Source organism: Marmota flaviventris, chromosome 17, assembly GCF_047511675.1.
Source record: "Marmota flaviventris isolate mMarFla1 chromosome 17, mMarFla1.hap1, whole genome shotgun sequence".
Classification (NCBI taxonomy): Eukaryota; Metazoa; Chordata; class Mammalia; order Rodentia; family Sciuridae; genus Marmota; species Marmota flaviventris.
This window is the reverse complement of record NC_092514.1, coordinates 59721064-59735302: the sequence shown is the minus strand read 5'-3', so window position 1 is coordinate 59735302 and position 14239 is coordinate 59721064. Positions and strand designations below refer to the sequence as shown.

The 14239-nt window shown below is 42.5% G+C and overlaps 1 protein-coding gene and 1 pseudogene across 4 annotated transcripts in view; both read right to left on the bottom strand.

Annotated features, from left to right (window-relative positions):
- Positions 1-2620: 2620 nt before the first annotated feature.
- Positions 2621-3181, bottom strand: LOC117794554 (cyclin-dependent kinase 2-associated protein 1 pseudogene; annotated as a pseudogene).
- A 7682-nt stretch (positions 3182-10863) lies between these two features.
- The window catches only part of Brca1 (BRCA1 DNA repair associated), a 67073-nt gene continuing 63697 nt past the window's right edge, over positions 10864-14239 (bottom strand). For all 4 annotated transcript variants that reach the window (XM_034635200.2, XM_071603416.1, XM_071603417.1 and 1 more), the window contains exons 21-23: positions 13001-13074; positions 12390-12450; positions 10864-11152 (exon numbers count right to left, since the gene is read on the bottom strand). In XM_034635200.2, coding sequence (XP_034491091.2) covers positions 11028-11152; positions 12390-12450; positions 13001-13074 — 260 coding nt within the window. In that variant the 3' untranslated portion in view covers positions 10864-11027. The remainder of the gene's footprint in view (positions 11153-12389; positions 12451-13000; positions 13075-14239) is intronic.

The following is a 14239-nucleotide window of genomic DNA, read 5'->3' as shown; positions in this document are numbered from 1 at the left end:
GTTTAGTAATTATCCTGGCTGCCTGGACAAGATACAGACAGAGGCAAGAACGGAGAGATTAGATAAGGCAGACATAGAAGAGAGGAAGATGGAAACCAATGCTCAGAACAGGAAAGACCACAGAAATATAGAACCACCAGACGGGAAGAAGGAATGTATTGCAGCAGTAAAGGGGGCTCCCCCAGGCCTGGGAAATATAGCTCAGTTGGTAGAGTGCTTGCCTCGCAAGCACAAGGCCATGGGTTCAATCCCCAGCACCACAAAAATAAAGGGTGGGGGGAGGAGCGAGTCTAGACTCTAGATTCTTCTAGAAGCCCCATTTCTGCTATGAACTTTCTGTTTGACCTTAAGCAAGTCTTATATACCCTCTTATCACCTCAGTTCCCTCTCTGTCAAATGACTGGTTTAGTTTACTCTCCAAGGTTCCCTCTCATTGTATGAGAACAAGAGTCCCAGTGGCCTGGGGAGGGCAGGAGAGGGAGGTGACTGCCTCTCCCCGCCATGGCCCATCAGTCATTTGTGCTCTGTCTCCTCTCTCCCTTGGTAAATGATCTGCTGCGCCAGCAAACAACTGTCCATTGTGTCCTAACGAGGGACGAGCAGGGAAAACCAATCACTTATGATGCAAATGAGCTGACGGCTGTGGCCTCCTCACATTCACTGAGTGCCTCTCTTCTGCCCAGAGCCCAGCGCTGCCCCAGTGTGGCCTTTCTCCAGAGCCCCAGTTCCCATCTGGACCTGGTGGAGGAGGGGGAGGCCCAGCCTGGCCCTGGCATTGTTGCTCATTGTCACTCCCTGCAAAGAGCTCTGACCATCAAAGCCTCAGAGTCAGGTCTAGCACCCCTGTTTTTTGTTTATTTGTTTATTTATTTCAATTGAGTGAGGGCTGGAAGTGTAACTCAGTAGTAGAGCACTTGCCTACCATGCACAAGGCCCAGGGCATGTACACAACACTAACATACACACACCCTCAAAAACTTGAATAAATGGGCTGCGGTTGTGGCTCAGTGGTAGAGCCCTAGTCTAGCATGTGTGAGGCACTGGGTTCAATCCTCAGCACCACATAAAAATATATAAAGGTATTGTGTCCATCTACAATTAAAAAATTAAAAATAAAAAAATTGAATAAATAACATTAATTTTTAAAAAGTTTGGGAGCAAATAGAGCATGTCTGTAATCCCAGTTACTTGGGAAGCTAAGGCAGGATTGCAAGTTAGAGAGGCCAGCCTGAGAAACTTAGTGAGACCCTGTCTCAAAATAAAAATTAAAAAAAAGGGACCTGAGATTGTCACCCAGTGATTCAGCACTCGAAAGTCACTAGGCAAAATAAGTAAAAATAAATAAAACTTAAATGAATTTCATGTCACATATTACCTATTGTTAAGATATACAAATCAATGGCATTTAGTACATCCAAAGTGGAGTGACCAACACTTCTCTGCACTCAGGTTTTGTGACCCTCTGCTCCTTGTGGGGCAGAAAAGCTACAGAGGCCTCAGCAGAGTGGAAGAGTAATAGAGGCTAAAGGCTAAGAAAAGCCCAGAGCTGGCCTGAAGTGAACAGAATGATTCTCTGTGTTCTAGGATGCCACTAGCTATAGAAGAAGGTTTGGCCTTTGGGAGGGAGGAAGATCACACTGTTGGCCAGCACTGCCCTGAAGCCGCATCTTTTTTTTTTTTTTTTAGCACGGGTGATTGAGCTCAGGGGCACTGAGCCACATCCCCAGCCTTATTTTGTATTTTATCTAGAAATAAAATTTATTTATGGGTCTTAATGAGTTGCTTAGCGCCTTACTTTTGCTGAGGCTGGCTTTGACTCTCAATCCTCCTGCCTCAACCTCCAGAGCCCTAAGGATTACAGGCATACACCATCATGCCCAGCTGAGGCCACATATCTTTAGGAAATAAATTTCTCAGAGGATCATTTCCCCCTCTCAATTTCCTTGGTATTTGTTTAGATACCAGAGGAAGCTTCTACACAGATCTTGGTTTCCATGGCTTTCAGAGCTTCTGTGAGTTTGGGGATGATCCCATCAGCAGCCTTCTCATTTTAGGACCGTGGAGGACCCTGAGACAGCCCCCACAAACCCTGTGTCTCCAGGAAAACCCCACCCCTCACCAGGCTCCAAGGACAGGGCTTGCCAAAAGAAGATTTTCTTTTTTTTTTTCTTTTTTTTAATGAAAATAAGCTTTATTACATCAAGTAATAAATACATACAAAGATGCAAACAGTTTTCTTCCAGATGTTTTGATCAACTTACAGTAAACACAAACTGAAATCTACATACAGTCTTAGTATGAAAATTTTCGGGGTCCTTATTAGATTTGGTAGGTTGCTCTTTCTTCTGTATTTATAACTTGTGCACTCTTAAAATTGACTTCAAAGCACTAAGAGTCATGCAAATGCTTAAGCAAAAAAGAAGTGCCAGTAAGCAGAATCTACACTGTATGGCACATGGGACCAGCTAAGTGAAGCAGGTGGTCAGGATGCATTAAAACAAAGTCCTTGGGATCAAATGAGCTTATGAAAAGGTACAAATAACAACTTGGGTGACATAAAGTATTCAAAAGATTAAAGGGAGACACTGGTATCTTGGAGCCAAACAACAGTTTGCTGAAAAATAACTTCACATGCATCTTAAAAAAACAAAAACAAAAAAACCTGGGTCATTCCTAACTACTTAAAATGCAAATCCTAATTAACTTCGAAATCTTTTCCCAATATTTTGAGACTGTGAATCTTGGGAGAAAAAACTAAACTGTTACCATTTTGAAAATGAGTATTTCATCTGAACAGGGGAGATGAGCTGTAGAGAGCCAGGAACCCCCAAGCTGGCCGGGAGGCTAGGACCTGGCATTCCGTTCCGTTTCAGCCAAGCACTCCGGAACCAGTCCTCGTGCGTGAATGATGCCTCGTTTTAGTCTCTCCATGGCGCTCTTGCTCCCTGCATAGGTGGGTCTTATCTCCTTCCCCAGCTCTTCGATGATGGCCAGCAGTTCCGCATACTTGCTCTGGGGCACCTGGCTATTTCCAGTTCCCTGGGTGTAGCCCAGCGATGGTGGCCCATAGTCACTCAGCAGCTGGCGGTACTGGGAGGATGCTGCCATGCTGGTGGAAGGCGAGTGGACACTTCCAGCGGCGTTGAGGGCGGCGGCGGGCATGTGCGCGGCCAAGTTCGGCTTGTACCAAGATTTTCTACTTACTTGGCACATATGCTAGCTTATCTGAGTCTTACAGCCTAACACCTGGGAAGATCCTTCTAAATTGTAACTTGAGTTTCCTCTGCTAATATACACTACCATTTGCTTTTATGTGGTTTTCAAGAAAAGATGGCAAAACATCTGCTTACCTGTGTGTCTGTTACCTTTGGATGAATTCTTTCTCCCCTCATCTAGAACATGTAAAATGCTTTAAAAACCTTTCTGGAATTATCTAGTGCCAACTACTATAGCATTGCAAAGAAAAAGCTTTCTTTTTGACCTTCTCCAGCCTCCCCTCCTCCCCTGTTGGAATCCATATTCCTTCTCTCCCAGGCATAGTCCAGACAACATAATGAGGGCATTTCCATCTGTGGTCTAATGAATAGGGACTCCTGGGCTGGTTAGTTCCAAGTCTGCCACCAACTCATGAACTGACCCTTTTGACAAAGCCCTGGACCTCAGTTTTATCATCTGTAAAGCAGGGTTAGCATTCTACCATAGTAAGGAGAGATGACTGGTAGTGCTTTGAAACTGCCAAGGGATTACCATGAACATCATAATTATTTTCTCAGCGATGGCAACAACAGTTTGTCTGCCTTGAGTGTCCAGGCTGGAGAAGGCCTGACTCATTGATGTTAGGGGAAGCTGTGTGGGTGGGTGTTGATTTGATTAATTAAAGAGGTGGGGCTTCATGATAGTAAAAAAAAAAAAAAAAAAAAAAAATCAGAGAAAATCCATGGGAATGGGTTTAGAAGAGGAAGACATTTTAATTACTTACATTGTTTTGGGGCTGGGTGCCAAGGCACAAGCCTGTCATCCCAGTGTTTCCAGAGGCTGAGGTAAAAGGATTACAAATTCAAGGCCAGACTCAGCAATTTATTGAGGCCCTAAGCAATTTAGTATGAACCTTTCTCAAAATAAAACATAAAAAGGGCTGTGTCTTAGCTCAGTAGTAAAGTACCCCTGGGTTCAACTCCCAGTACCAAAATAAATAGATGAATGATAATAATATTGGAGTAAATCAGGGCCCTAAAAGATGGGTGGGAGGAATTGAAGGGAATTAGCATTCCTAATGGCAAAAGTGGCTTTCCAAAATTTTTGAGGGTGGGTCTTGCAGTTGGATAAACTAATTAATGGAGTTCATTCATGCATCCTTTAACTCATTCCCTTAACAAATATTCATTGAGTACCTAATAACATATCTGCCAGGTATGGAGCAGGGTTATGATAAAGAAAAAATGGTACTAACTTGTTAATAAGGAATTATCAAGGAGCACATCTCAAAATAAAACTTCTGGGATATTCTAAATGGGGAGAAAAACCTGGGGAAGGTTTTTGGAAAAGAGGTTAGGCAAGTATTGATTGGCAGAGATGGCAGATCAGGACTTACCTAGTAAAAATATAGTAAAAGGAAAACCTTTTTTTTTTAAATTTTCTTTTTAGTACAAGGGCTTGAACACTGTGATGCTTTTACCAAGCACTTTTTATTTAAAAAAAATTTTGTAGCTGTAGATGGACAGAATGCCTTTATTTATTTTTATATGGTGTTAAGGATCAAACCCAGTGCCTCACACATGCAAGGCAAGTGCTCTGCCACTGAGCTACTGCCCCAGTCCCCAAGCCCTTTTTATTTTAAGGCAGGGTCTCACTAAGTTGTCCAGGCTGGCCTCAAACCTGTGATCTTCCTGCTTTAGGCTTCTGAGTTGTGTCGGTTAGAAGCGGGTGCCACCACATCTGGCAGCAAGAGCAAAGTCTATGGATTGCTACATGTGGAGGCCACATGCCTAAAAGGGACATCAGGTTCTGCATGGAGAGGCTAGGTTTGGGATGGTAGGTAGAAAGAGTCAGAGAAAGGTACATTAGAGGACCTTTCCATCTCTTCTCCTCTCTTTGGATTAGGTGCTCCTCCCTCCAATTCTGACAACTGGGAGTTCTCATATGGTCCTTCTAGCGTCTCCTGGCTTCTTTTGGCCACATTCTACCCTACCCAAGCCTTAAAGCCCAGTTGAGATATCTCCTCCAGAAATTCACCTAGAGTGGGCAAAGTCATTACATAATCTTTAAGGATTTTGTTTGTGTTTTGATGGTGCTGGGAATTGAACTCCAAAGAGCCTCTTACCAGAACTCTGCAAAGGTCTTCTGTGGCTTTCTTGGCTCATCTATTGGATAGCAAGCAACTTCAAAGTCATAAATGGATCTTTTCACTCTCTCTTCCACAACCAAGCATGCGTGCGCGCACACACACAAATACACACACACAGAGGCTACCACAGAACCAGTCATAGTCTCCCCTCAGTCATTGACCTCGGGGTTATTCACTGCCTCCAGATTGCCAGCACAATACACTGGAAAGAGCAAGGACCTCAGCTTCACATACTTATTTGAATCTACCCCTTCCTTTTGTTGTGTGACCTTAAGCAAGTTGCTTGATCTTTTTTTTTTTTTTTTTAGTATTTTTAGTTGTAGATGAACGCAATATCTTTATTTTTTTTAATGTGGTGCTGAGGATCGAACTCAGTGCCTCACATGCTAGGCAAGCGCTCCACCACTGAGCCACAATCCCAGCCCTTGCTTGACCTCTTGAAGCTTCATTTTCCTCATTTGAATGTGGGAAATAGTGCATGAAACATAGTAGGAGTGTGGCAATTTATGTATGTGTGTATGTGTGGTACTGGGGATCAAACCCAGGATCTACATCCCAGCCTATAAATGATAATTATTAATGACTATCATTGCTGTTGCTCCTGTGATTAGATGATCCACAGACCCCAGGGATGGATTTCCATTCTAATTTTAAGTTAGTCATCTTTCCCTCTTATTGACCTCCTTCTGTTTTGTCTTCTTTGGGTCTTTTCTGTCACCAGTCTTGAATCTGCTGGCATTTCTCCCTCTGGGTGGGCTTTCTTTGCTCCCCTTGGAGAGCTCAGTTGCTGCTGACTCTCACAGGGTATGGGCTCTTCATGCCTCGGCAACATCAGTCAATAAAGGTAAATTACAAAATCATTTGTTTTATTTGTTCTTATTACCTTGAGGGCTGTCTAAAATTGCCTTGCTTTTGAAAGCCACATTTGCATATCTCTATGCTAGAGTCAAAGGCTGCAGCTGTGGTTTCACTGCAATTTAAATATTAATAAAACCTTATAAACCTTTAGCTGTTTTTTTTTTTTTTTTTAAAGTAGTTTGGCCCTTCTGCTCCTAAGTTGCTAATATAATTTAATCTTTTGTCCTTTGCTTTGTATTTGCTTAAAGAGCCATTTTGGAGTTAACTGAAGCCAGCTGCGCTAACCTTGTAGATAAGAACCACTTACCACCCCACAGACTATTCTCAACAGGCCCAAGATTCACCTCTCCTGGAGACAAAAGTTAAGGGGCCACAGATAATATTTTATACCAACTAGCATGACTTATACTCAGCCCAAGGTTCTGGGACTTGAGTCTGCTGTAGAATCACAGGTTGCTGGGCCCCATCCCATTTCTAATTCAGCAGGTCTGGGTGAGGCCAGGGAACCCGCACACTTAAGTTACTAGGTGATGCTACTGCTCACATGGAAGAGAATGGAGGCTATGCTTTGGGAACCACTGCACTCAGCTGCATTTCAAGCTACCACATCATTTTGGGTCCTGGAAACTAGGTTTTCAAAGTTCATGTTCCCAGGTACCATAATACTGGGGAAATGTCCAGATCTTAATTCCTTCCAGCCCTTCAAATAATGGCTTAGATTCTCCCGATCATCCTAATGCACAGGATAAGAGTCTTCTATACTCCTCCAACTCCTGCTCTCTGCAGGAGCTGGCTGTTACCAGCTCTCCTTAATTTTCTATTTGCCCAGATTCATTTCTTTAATTTTCTCCTTGTTACAGGCAGATTTACAGGCTGTTAGTGGGAGTGAGGCCTCACTGAAATATGGTGAAGAGGTCTCCAGCTCAGCCATTTTGCAGCCATTTATAAGTGAGCCCCCACATTCCCTGGGTAGCAGGCCCCATTCTCTCAGGCTTCTTTCAGCAAATCTGCAGTTCCCCCTCACCCTGCTCTTCTCTGTGCCATCTGCTTCTGGGGCTGTTCTTATCGGTTCCTGACAGCCTTTGCAGGATACATTCTGGGCAGCTTGGCTCCTTCCACTCAGACCACCCCAACACTGATTTTTTTTTTCCTTTCTTGCATGTTTTTGAGCCGATACTTTGTTGATGATGCTGGTTGCATTTTTTAGCAAGGAGATAATCTGCTGGAGCTCTTCTCTAGCCCCCCCTCTCTGTGCCCTCACAATAATCCTCCTCCTCTTTTCCTTCCAGCTTCTTTGCAGTTCATTTTGTGAAATGAGATAAAAGGCAGTGTAGGAACTATTTCCCAAGTGCTGCTGTGCCCAGAGAGGGATAGAGATTGTGGGGTGGAAACGTGGAAGGACATCTTAAAGTCAGAAGTCAAGGGAAAGAAGATTTATCCCAGCATCAGATAGGACTCAAACTGGGCCAGGCACTCTGAGGACAAGGCCAGAAGTTGAATTCTGGGAAAGGTTTTGCAGAGCATGAATCAGATGGGGTATACAGTTGTTAGAAAACCTTGAGATAATTATAAAAGACTTAAAAAAAATCTGCTTTCATCTAGGATTCCTGGAAAGGCAGTAATGTACTACAAGATGGATGTTGCTTTTTCTATTAACCCATCAGGTGATGGGGGGCAGAAGACTGAGGCCAAGTTCATCTCCAAGGCCCAGTGAGTCATGACTGGTCCCTGGAAATGAGACACTAAGACAGAAGACTGGACCAATTGCACTTCTGCTTGCTTCTCACCTGCTTTTACCACTAACCCCAAGAACAATCAACTCCCTGGCAGGAAGACAGGGAGCTGGCACTGGTCCAGGGAGGCCCTGATGTAGTTGAGGCTGAACTGGAAGGCTCTGACAACTGAAAAATACAGTCAGAAGCTGGAAGGCTGGAAGGGAGTAGAAATGATAGCCATGATCCAATCCTATACGTCTACTTGCCTGTCATGGAGTTGCTTTTACTGTTTCTCACCATGGCCCCCAAAAGAAGCAAGTGCCAATTCCTTATACAACCTGCTCCTCTTCCAAAATTCCCTTAAGACTTTAACCAAAGTCTTCTGGCTTGGGTTCATGACTAATTCAGGTGGGAAACTGAATGATGGGATGAAAAGGCAGTTTCAGATCTCCATACAGTCACTTACTAGCTATGTAAACTTTTGAGCAACATCTTATAAATAAGGAACTGGAACCTCAGTCCCCATTTTTCAAGAGGTGATAAATACCCACTTTACAGGGCTATGATGAGGACTAACAGATAAAATATAATAATGGCAGTTAGCTCCATTTTCTTTCTTTCCTCACCCTCCACAAATACAGCAGTACTGAATTGTGTGATGACTATTTTCTTTGCCTCAAAGAGGATTCCAATCTCTGAATAGTGTAAGGGCCAGGAAATGATGAACAGAGTGTTATCTGTGGATTAAGCATGTTAAATAGAAGTGGTAGACAGAATTCTAAAGCTGTCCTCTCTCAATTGCTGTCTCCTGGTTATTTAATAATAACCTAGATAATGCTGTGAAGGGACTTTGTAGCTAATAAGGTAAGGGACATCAAGGCAGAGAGATCACCCTGGCTTACCTAGTAGGTACAACTTAATCATCTGAGCCTTTAAAAACAGAACAGTCTTCAGCAGGAGTTAGAAACATGAAGTAGACAAAGAAATATAGCATGAGAAAAATTGGCCTAGGCAAGACTGGTTTTGAAGATGGAGGAAAGTAGTCAGGAGCCTAGGAATATGGGTGGCCTCCAGAAGCTGGAATGACCCTTGCTAAATAGCAAGGTAATAAGGATCTCAGTTCTGCAGCCACAAGGAACAATTTGGCCAATAACATGAATGAGCAGACTGACCTCCAGAGCCTCTAGAAATAAACACAGCCCTGCCAACACCTTGGTTTTGGATTGAACCAAGAGCCTTATACATATTAAACTTGCATTCTGCCACTAAGCTACATCTCCAGCCTTCTGACTTACAGAAATAATAAATAGAGGTTGTGCTGATGCAGTGGCACATGCCCGTAAATCCAGTTACTTGGAAGACTGAGGCAAGAGGATCACAAGTTCAAGGTCAGCCTTGGCAACTCAGTGAGACCCTGTTTAAACACACACACACACACACACATGCAAACAGATATTGCTGTAAGCTACTGCATTTGTGATAATTTGTTGTGGCCACAGTAGAAAATACAAAAGGCCCTTTAGCTGCCCCAAGAGGTTGAAGCACAGAGAAAATCTGCAGGTATAAGCTCCAAGAACATTCTTGGTGTTTGCTACTGAGTTTATTTGCAGTGTTCACAGCACAATATTTACAAAATATATTTTGTACAATCAAGTCTGCATTGCCCTTGCACACTGGGGGACAAGGGAAGACCTAGTCCTTCCAACAGCTATAAACAGTTTTGGATAATGAGTATATGAAAAATACTTCTCTTCCTTCAGCAAGGAAAATTATTTATGAAGTTTTATGGTTCAGCAATAGGGAGCAAAGGGAAAAAAATTACCTCAAAGAAAGCAACAGCTCGTTTCCGTGGGATCCGTCATTTTACAGGCATGACATATTCGTATCAAAGATCTTATATTTTAAGAGGAATGGATTATATACTGGAGCAATAACAATAAACTTTTTTTTTGCTAATGAGGAATTAGAGAGCTCTCTCTGGATACAGGGGGTTCTTGAAAATATTCTGTTTCAGAGCATATTCTTTAAAAATCTAGCAATTTATACTGTAGACTTTTGGAGATCTCCTTTAACTCACTCTCAAATTTCATATTCATATTCATTATCTGCCTCTGAATTTCTTCCCCAATGCTCTACTCTAACATTTAAGAGCTGCTCAAGGACTGTTCTGATTCTAAGTTGTATCACAGATCCTTTCACTGAAGGGCCTGACTCTTGGCCTTTATGAACACAGGGTTTTAGAGAAACAAACTTGGGGAAACCAGCTATTCTCTTGAGGCCAAGCCACTATATGTCTCTAGGCCTAAGTCAACAAGTCCAGTACCAGAAACAGGGCTGATAAAAATGAATCAGTATCTAGCTCAATTGGTGGAATTTAAATGGTTTTAAATTCTTCTCAGGTGAAAAGCTGCTACAATTTTGTTCTCATGGCAGATTTCAAAGGGACATTTGAAGTAGAAAATCTTTAAGGGACCCTCACAAAGCCAGAAATTCTTTTCAGGCTGATGTGTATAAATATTTAATAACTATGGAAAGACTCAAGAGTAAGAGGAGTTCCTCAGGCCTAAGGTGGAAAGGCCATTTATTTTATTTTATTTTTTTTGGTACCAGGGATTGAACTCAGGGGCACTCAACCACTAAGCCACATTCCCAGCCTTATTTTGTATTTTATTTAGAGACTGGGTCTCACTGAGTTGCTAGGAATGCGCTTTTGCTGAATCTGGCTTTGAACTCTCAGTCCTCCTGCCTCAGCCTCCTGAGCCACTGAGATTATAGACGTGTGCCACCACACCCAGCTGGAAAGGCCATTTCTTTCTTTTTTTTTTTTTTTTAAAGAAAGAGTGGGGGAGAGAGAGAGAGAGAAAGAGAGAAAGAGAGAGAGAGAGAGAGAGAGAGAGAGAGAGAGAGAATTTTTTTTTTTTTAATATTTATTTTTTAGTTCTCGGCTGACACAACATCTTTGTTTGTATGTGGTGCTGAGGATCGAACCTGGGCCGCACGCATGCCAGGCGAGCGTGCTACTGCTTGAGCCACATCCCCAGCCCCTGGAAAGGCCATTTCTTAAGCTCATCTTTGAGGTCCTGTGGTTCTAGACACATGGTTGGCTGCAGTCAGCAGTGGCTGGGTGAGATCTGTGGTATCAGGTAGGTGTCCAGCTCCTGGCATTGGTAGAGGGCTACACTGTCCAACACCCACTCTCTGGTCACCACAGGTGCCTTACCCATCTGTTCAATTGCTGGGGACAGAGCCAAAGAGATTAGTGTCAGTTCATTCTCTCAGAACAGATTCTAATCAATCTACTCTGGGGACGTGGCTATGTGAGTTCTTAGGGCTAATCACATAAAAGCCAAATTATTGCACATAAGCAATGCTTGAGGACATAAATCCTTGTTCAAAAACCTGAAGGGTGACTGCTGGTGAAAACCAGCCTCTGGCAATTTTATTAGCGTGGGCTACAATCTGGTAAAGGAAACGCCACCAGAAAGAGCAAAATGGCATTGCAATTTAAAGATTAGAAAAATGTCTTTTGTTTTAATTTTGTTTATTTATTTAGGTTCTGGAGATAGAACCCAGAGGTGGTTTATCACTGAGCTATGTTCCCAGACCTTTAAAAAAACTTTTTTTAAAATTTTGAGATATGGCCTCACTAAGTTGTTGAGGCAGGCCTCAAATTTGTGATCTTCCTGTCTCAGCCTCCTGAATCACTAGGATTATAGATGTGTGCCACACCTGACATGATGTGGAAAAATATCTCAAATAAAAAAACAAAACATGGTGATCATCTTCAAGTGCTGGGTTTTAGCAATTATTTTGTTCTTGTGCTAGATTATGTTTTCTGTGACAAACATTCATATTTAAACCTCCTTCACCCTTCAACGCCAGGCCAAGAGATGTATGCCTATAACCCCAACAACATAGGAGGCTGAGGCAGGAGAATCACAAGTTCAAGGACAGCTTGGGCAACATAGTGAGACCCACATCTCAAAATGACAATGCCCCCTCCCCCAAAAAACCCTTCCCCCCCATGCAAAAAGTTCATGATTACTTCTCTAACAAAAAAACTAAACAAGAACAATGTTAAAAAGACATTTACTTATTTTTTTTTTTTTGCAATACTGGGGATTTGAAACCAGGGACATACACACACACAAAAAAAAAAAAAAAAAAAAAAGAAAAAGAAAACTACTCTACCACTGAGCTACACCCCCAGCCCTTTTGTTTTTGAGACAGGGTCTTGCTAAGTTGCTGAGGCTGGCTTTGAAATTATGATCCTCTTGCCTCAGCCTCTCAAGTCCCTGGGATTACAGACATAAACCACCATACCTGGCTAAAAAGACATTGTAACTATCCATTCTTTCAATAAATATTTAAAATGTGCTGAGAACTATGCTACTCAAGCACCAGGTGATAAGTGGTGAACCAAACCCATCCAACAGAACCCCAAATAACATAGGAGCATGCAGACATCTTACCATGGAAGCCATTGTCTTCTGTCCAGGCATCTGGTTGTATAACCACAATTGGCTGAGCACCCTGCATCCCCAGGAAGAAAAAAGTATTGAGGGTGTCAGAGCAGGGCTTTTGCAATAGTTACATCACCATTTTTTTTTTTTTGTCTTGGTATTAGGGATTGAACTGATGGGCACTTAACCATTGAGCCACAATCCCAGTACTTTTTATTTTTTGAGATAGGGTCTCGAGTTGCTGAGGCTGGCCTTGAACTTGTGATCCTCCTGTCTCAGCTCTTGAGCTGCTGAGATCACAGATGTGTGTTGACACTGCCACTTCACCACTTCTTGGTTTCTAAAGCAGAATACATTGGCAGCAGCCACAGAAAAGAGGGGGAAAGGCACATGGCAAGAAGGGGAAGGAAGACGCCTCCTCTCAGTGTATTAATAAATACTTGTAGTTATCAAATTTTTACTTGGGCCTCATAGATGGAGGCCCCAAAGACACAAGCACATGGTCAGAGAAGGCTCCTGAGGCTACATTTTGGGAAATTATGAGACTGCTGGGTACCAGCCTTGCTCAATTGCAAGACAGAATACTGTGTCCTCCCTCGGACAGGGCAGCAAATACTTACTGTGTCAAGGGTGAGTGACGAAATTTCCTTTACCACAGAAGCTCCACACAGTTGCACCATCCATTCCAGTTGATCTAAACAGGGCAATCAGACCCAAAATTACCATGGTGATCCACATATATAACCCTATACCACATATCCCTGGAGGAAAGATTACAGCAAGACTTCTTAGTGGGAGAGTTTCTATCTCTGCCCCAAAGAACAGAAAGGCTGTAAAGTATTCTAAGTCAATTTGCCACTGATTTGCTGCCACCTACTCTGGCTATCCATTTCCATAAGTCCACTTGGAAGATAAGGTTTTATAATCTTAAAAAAAAAAAAAAAAAAAATGCTTGAAAGAAAAAAAAATCCAAGATCTAATTTCCATTAATTTGCTAAGTTGCTAGATAAGATACTGTGTAACAAAACATCCACCTTCCTTCCCTTCCTGCATCCTAATTCTGTGTTGGTAATTGATAATCACAGCCATTGAGAGCACCATACTTGGTGGTAATTACTGTAAATGTCAAGAGACAGGAAGATAATTCATCCAGTGAAAAAAATATACATCATCCTGGTCAGAGACTCAGTGTATCAGTGGGGAAAGGCTACATGCTGAGATGGAATCAGCAGACTCAGGGGTACAGAAATTAGAAGAGATTGAAGAGATGTTCCACTTGCACCTGGAGAATCAGTAAAATCAATGGGTGTCTTCTGGGTCCCTTTGGACATGCTTTGTAATAAGTCATCCACGGATGAGCTCTTCCCTGTCAGTTCATTTCTGAGAATTGCTGAGGTGCTCCTGACTGTCTGACTGAATCAAAACTCACTAACTCATTCCAAAAATGGTACCTGCTAGAGATACCTGCTTTTCACTATACCAAAGTAAAAAAAAAAAAAAAAGAAGAAATTCTTCAATGAACACTTGGAAATTTCATAAAAATCCAACAATAATCAGTGGAAGTAGGAAGCAAAATTATATTGCCAGTCTCCCTTGTAGCCACTCCTCTGCCAGTAACCAAATGCTAAAGCCTTCTTCTCATGAGCAAGAGGACCTGAGCTCCTGGGGCAGAAGTGGGGCATAGGAAGCAAAGGTGAGTAGTCTTTGTTTTGAAAAGAAAGAACAAAATCTATATATACACAAGGGCCTTAGTGTCAAACAATACCAGAGTTGAGCCCCACAGCAGTCCTAATCATCACATTCAATGTCAAATGTAATTAGAAAATATTCATCAAGAGTCTGCCCCTGCTCTGGGCCTG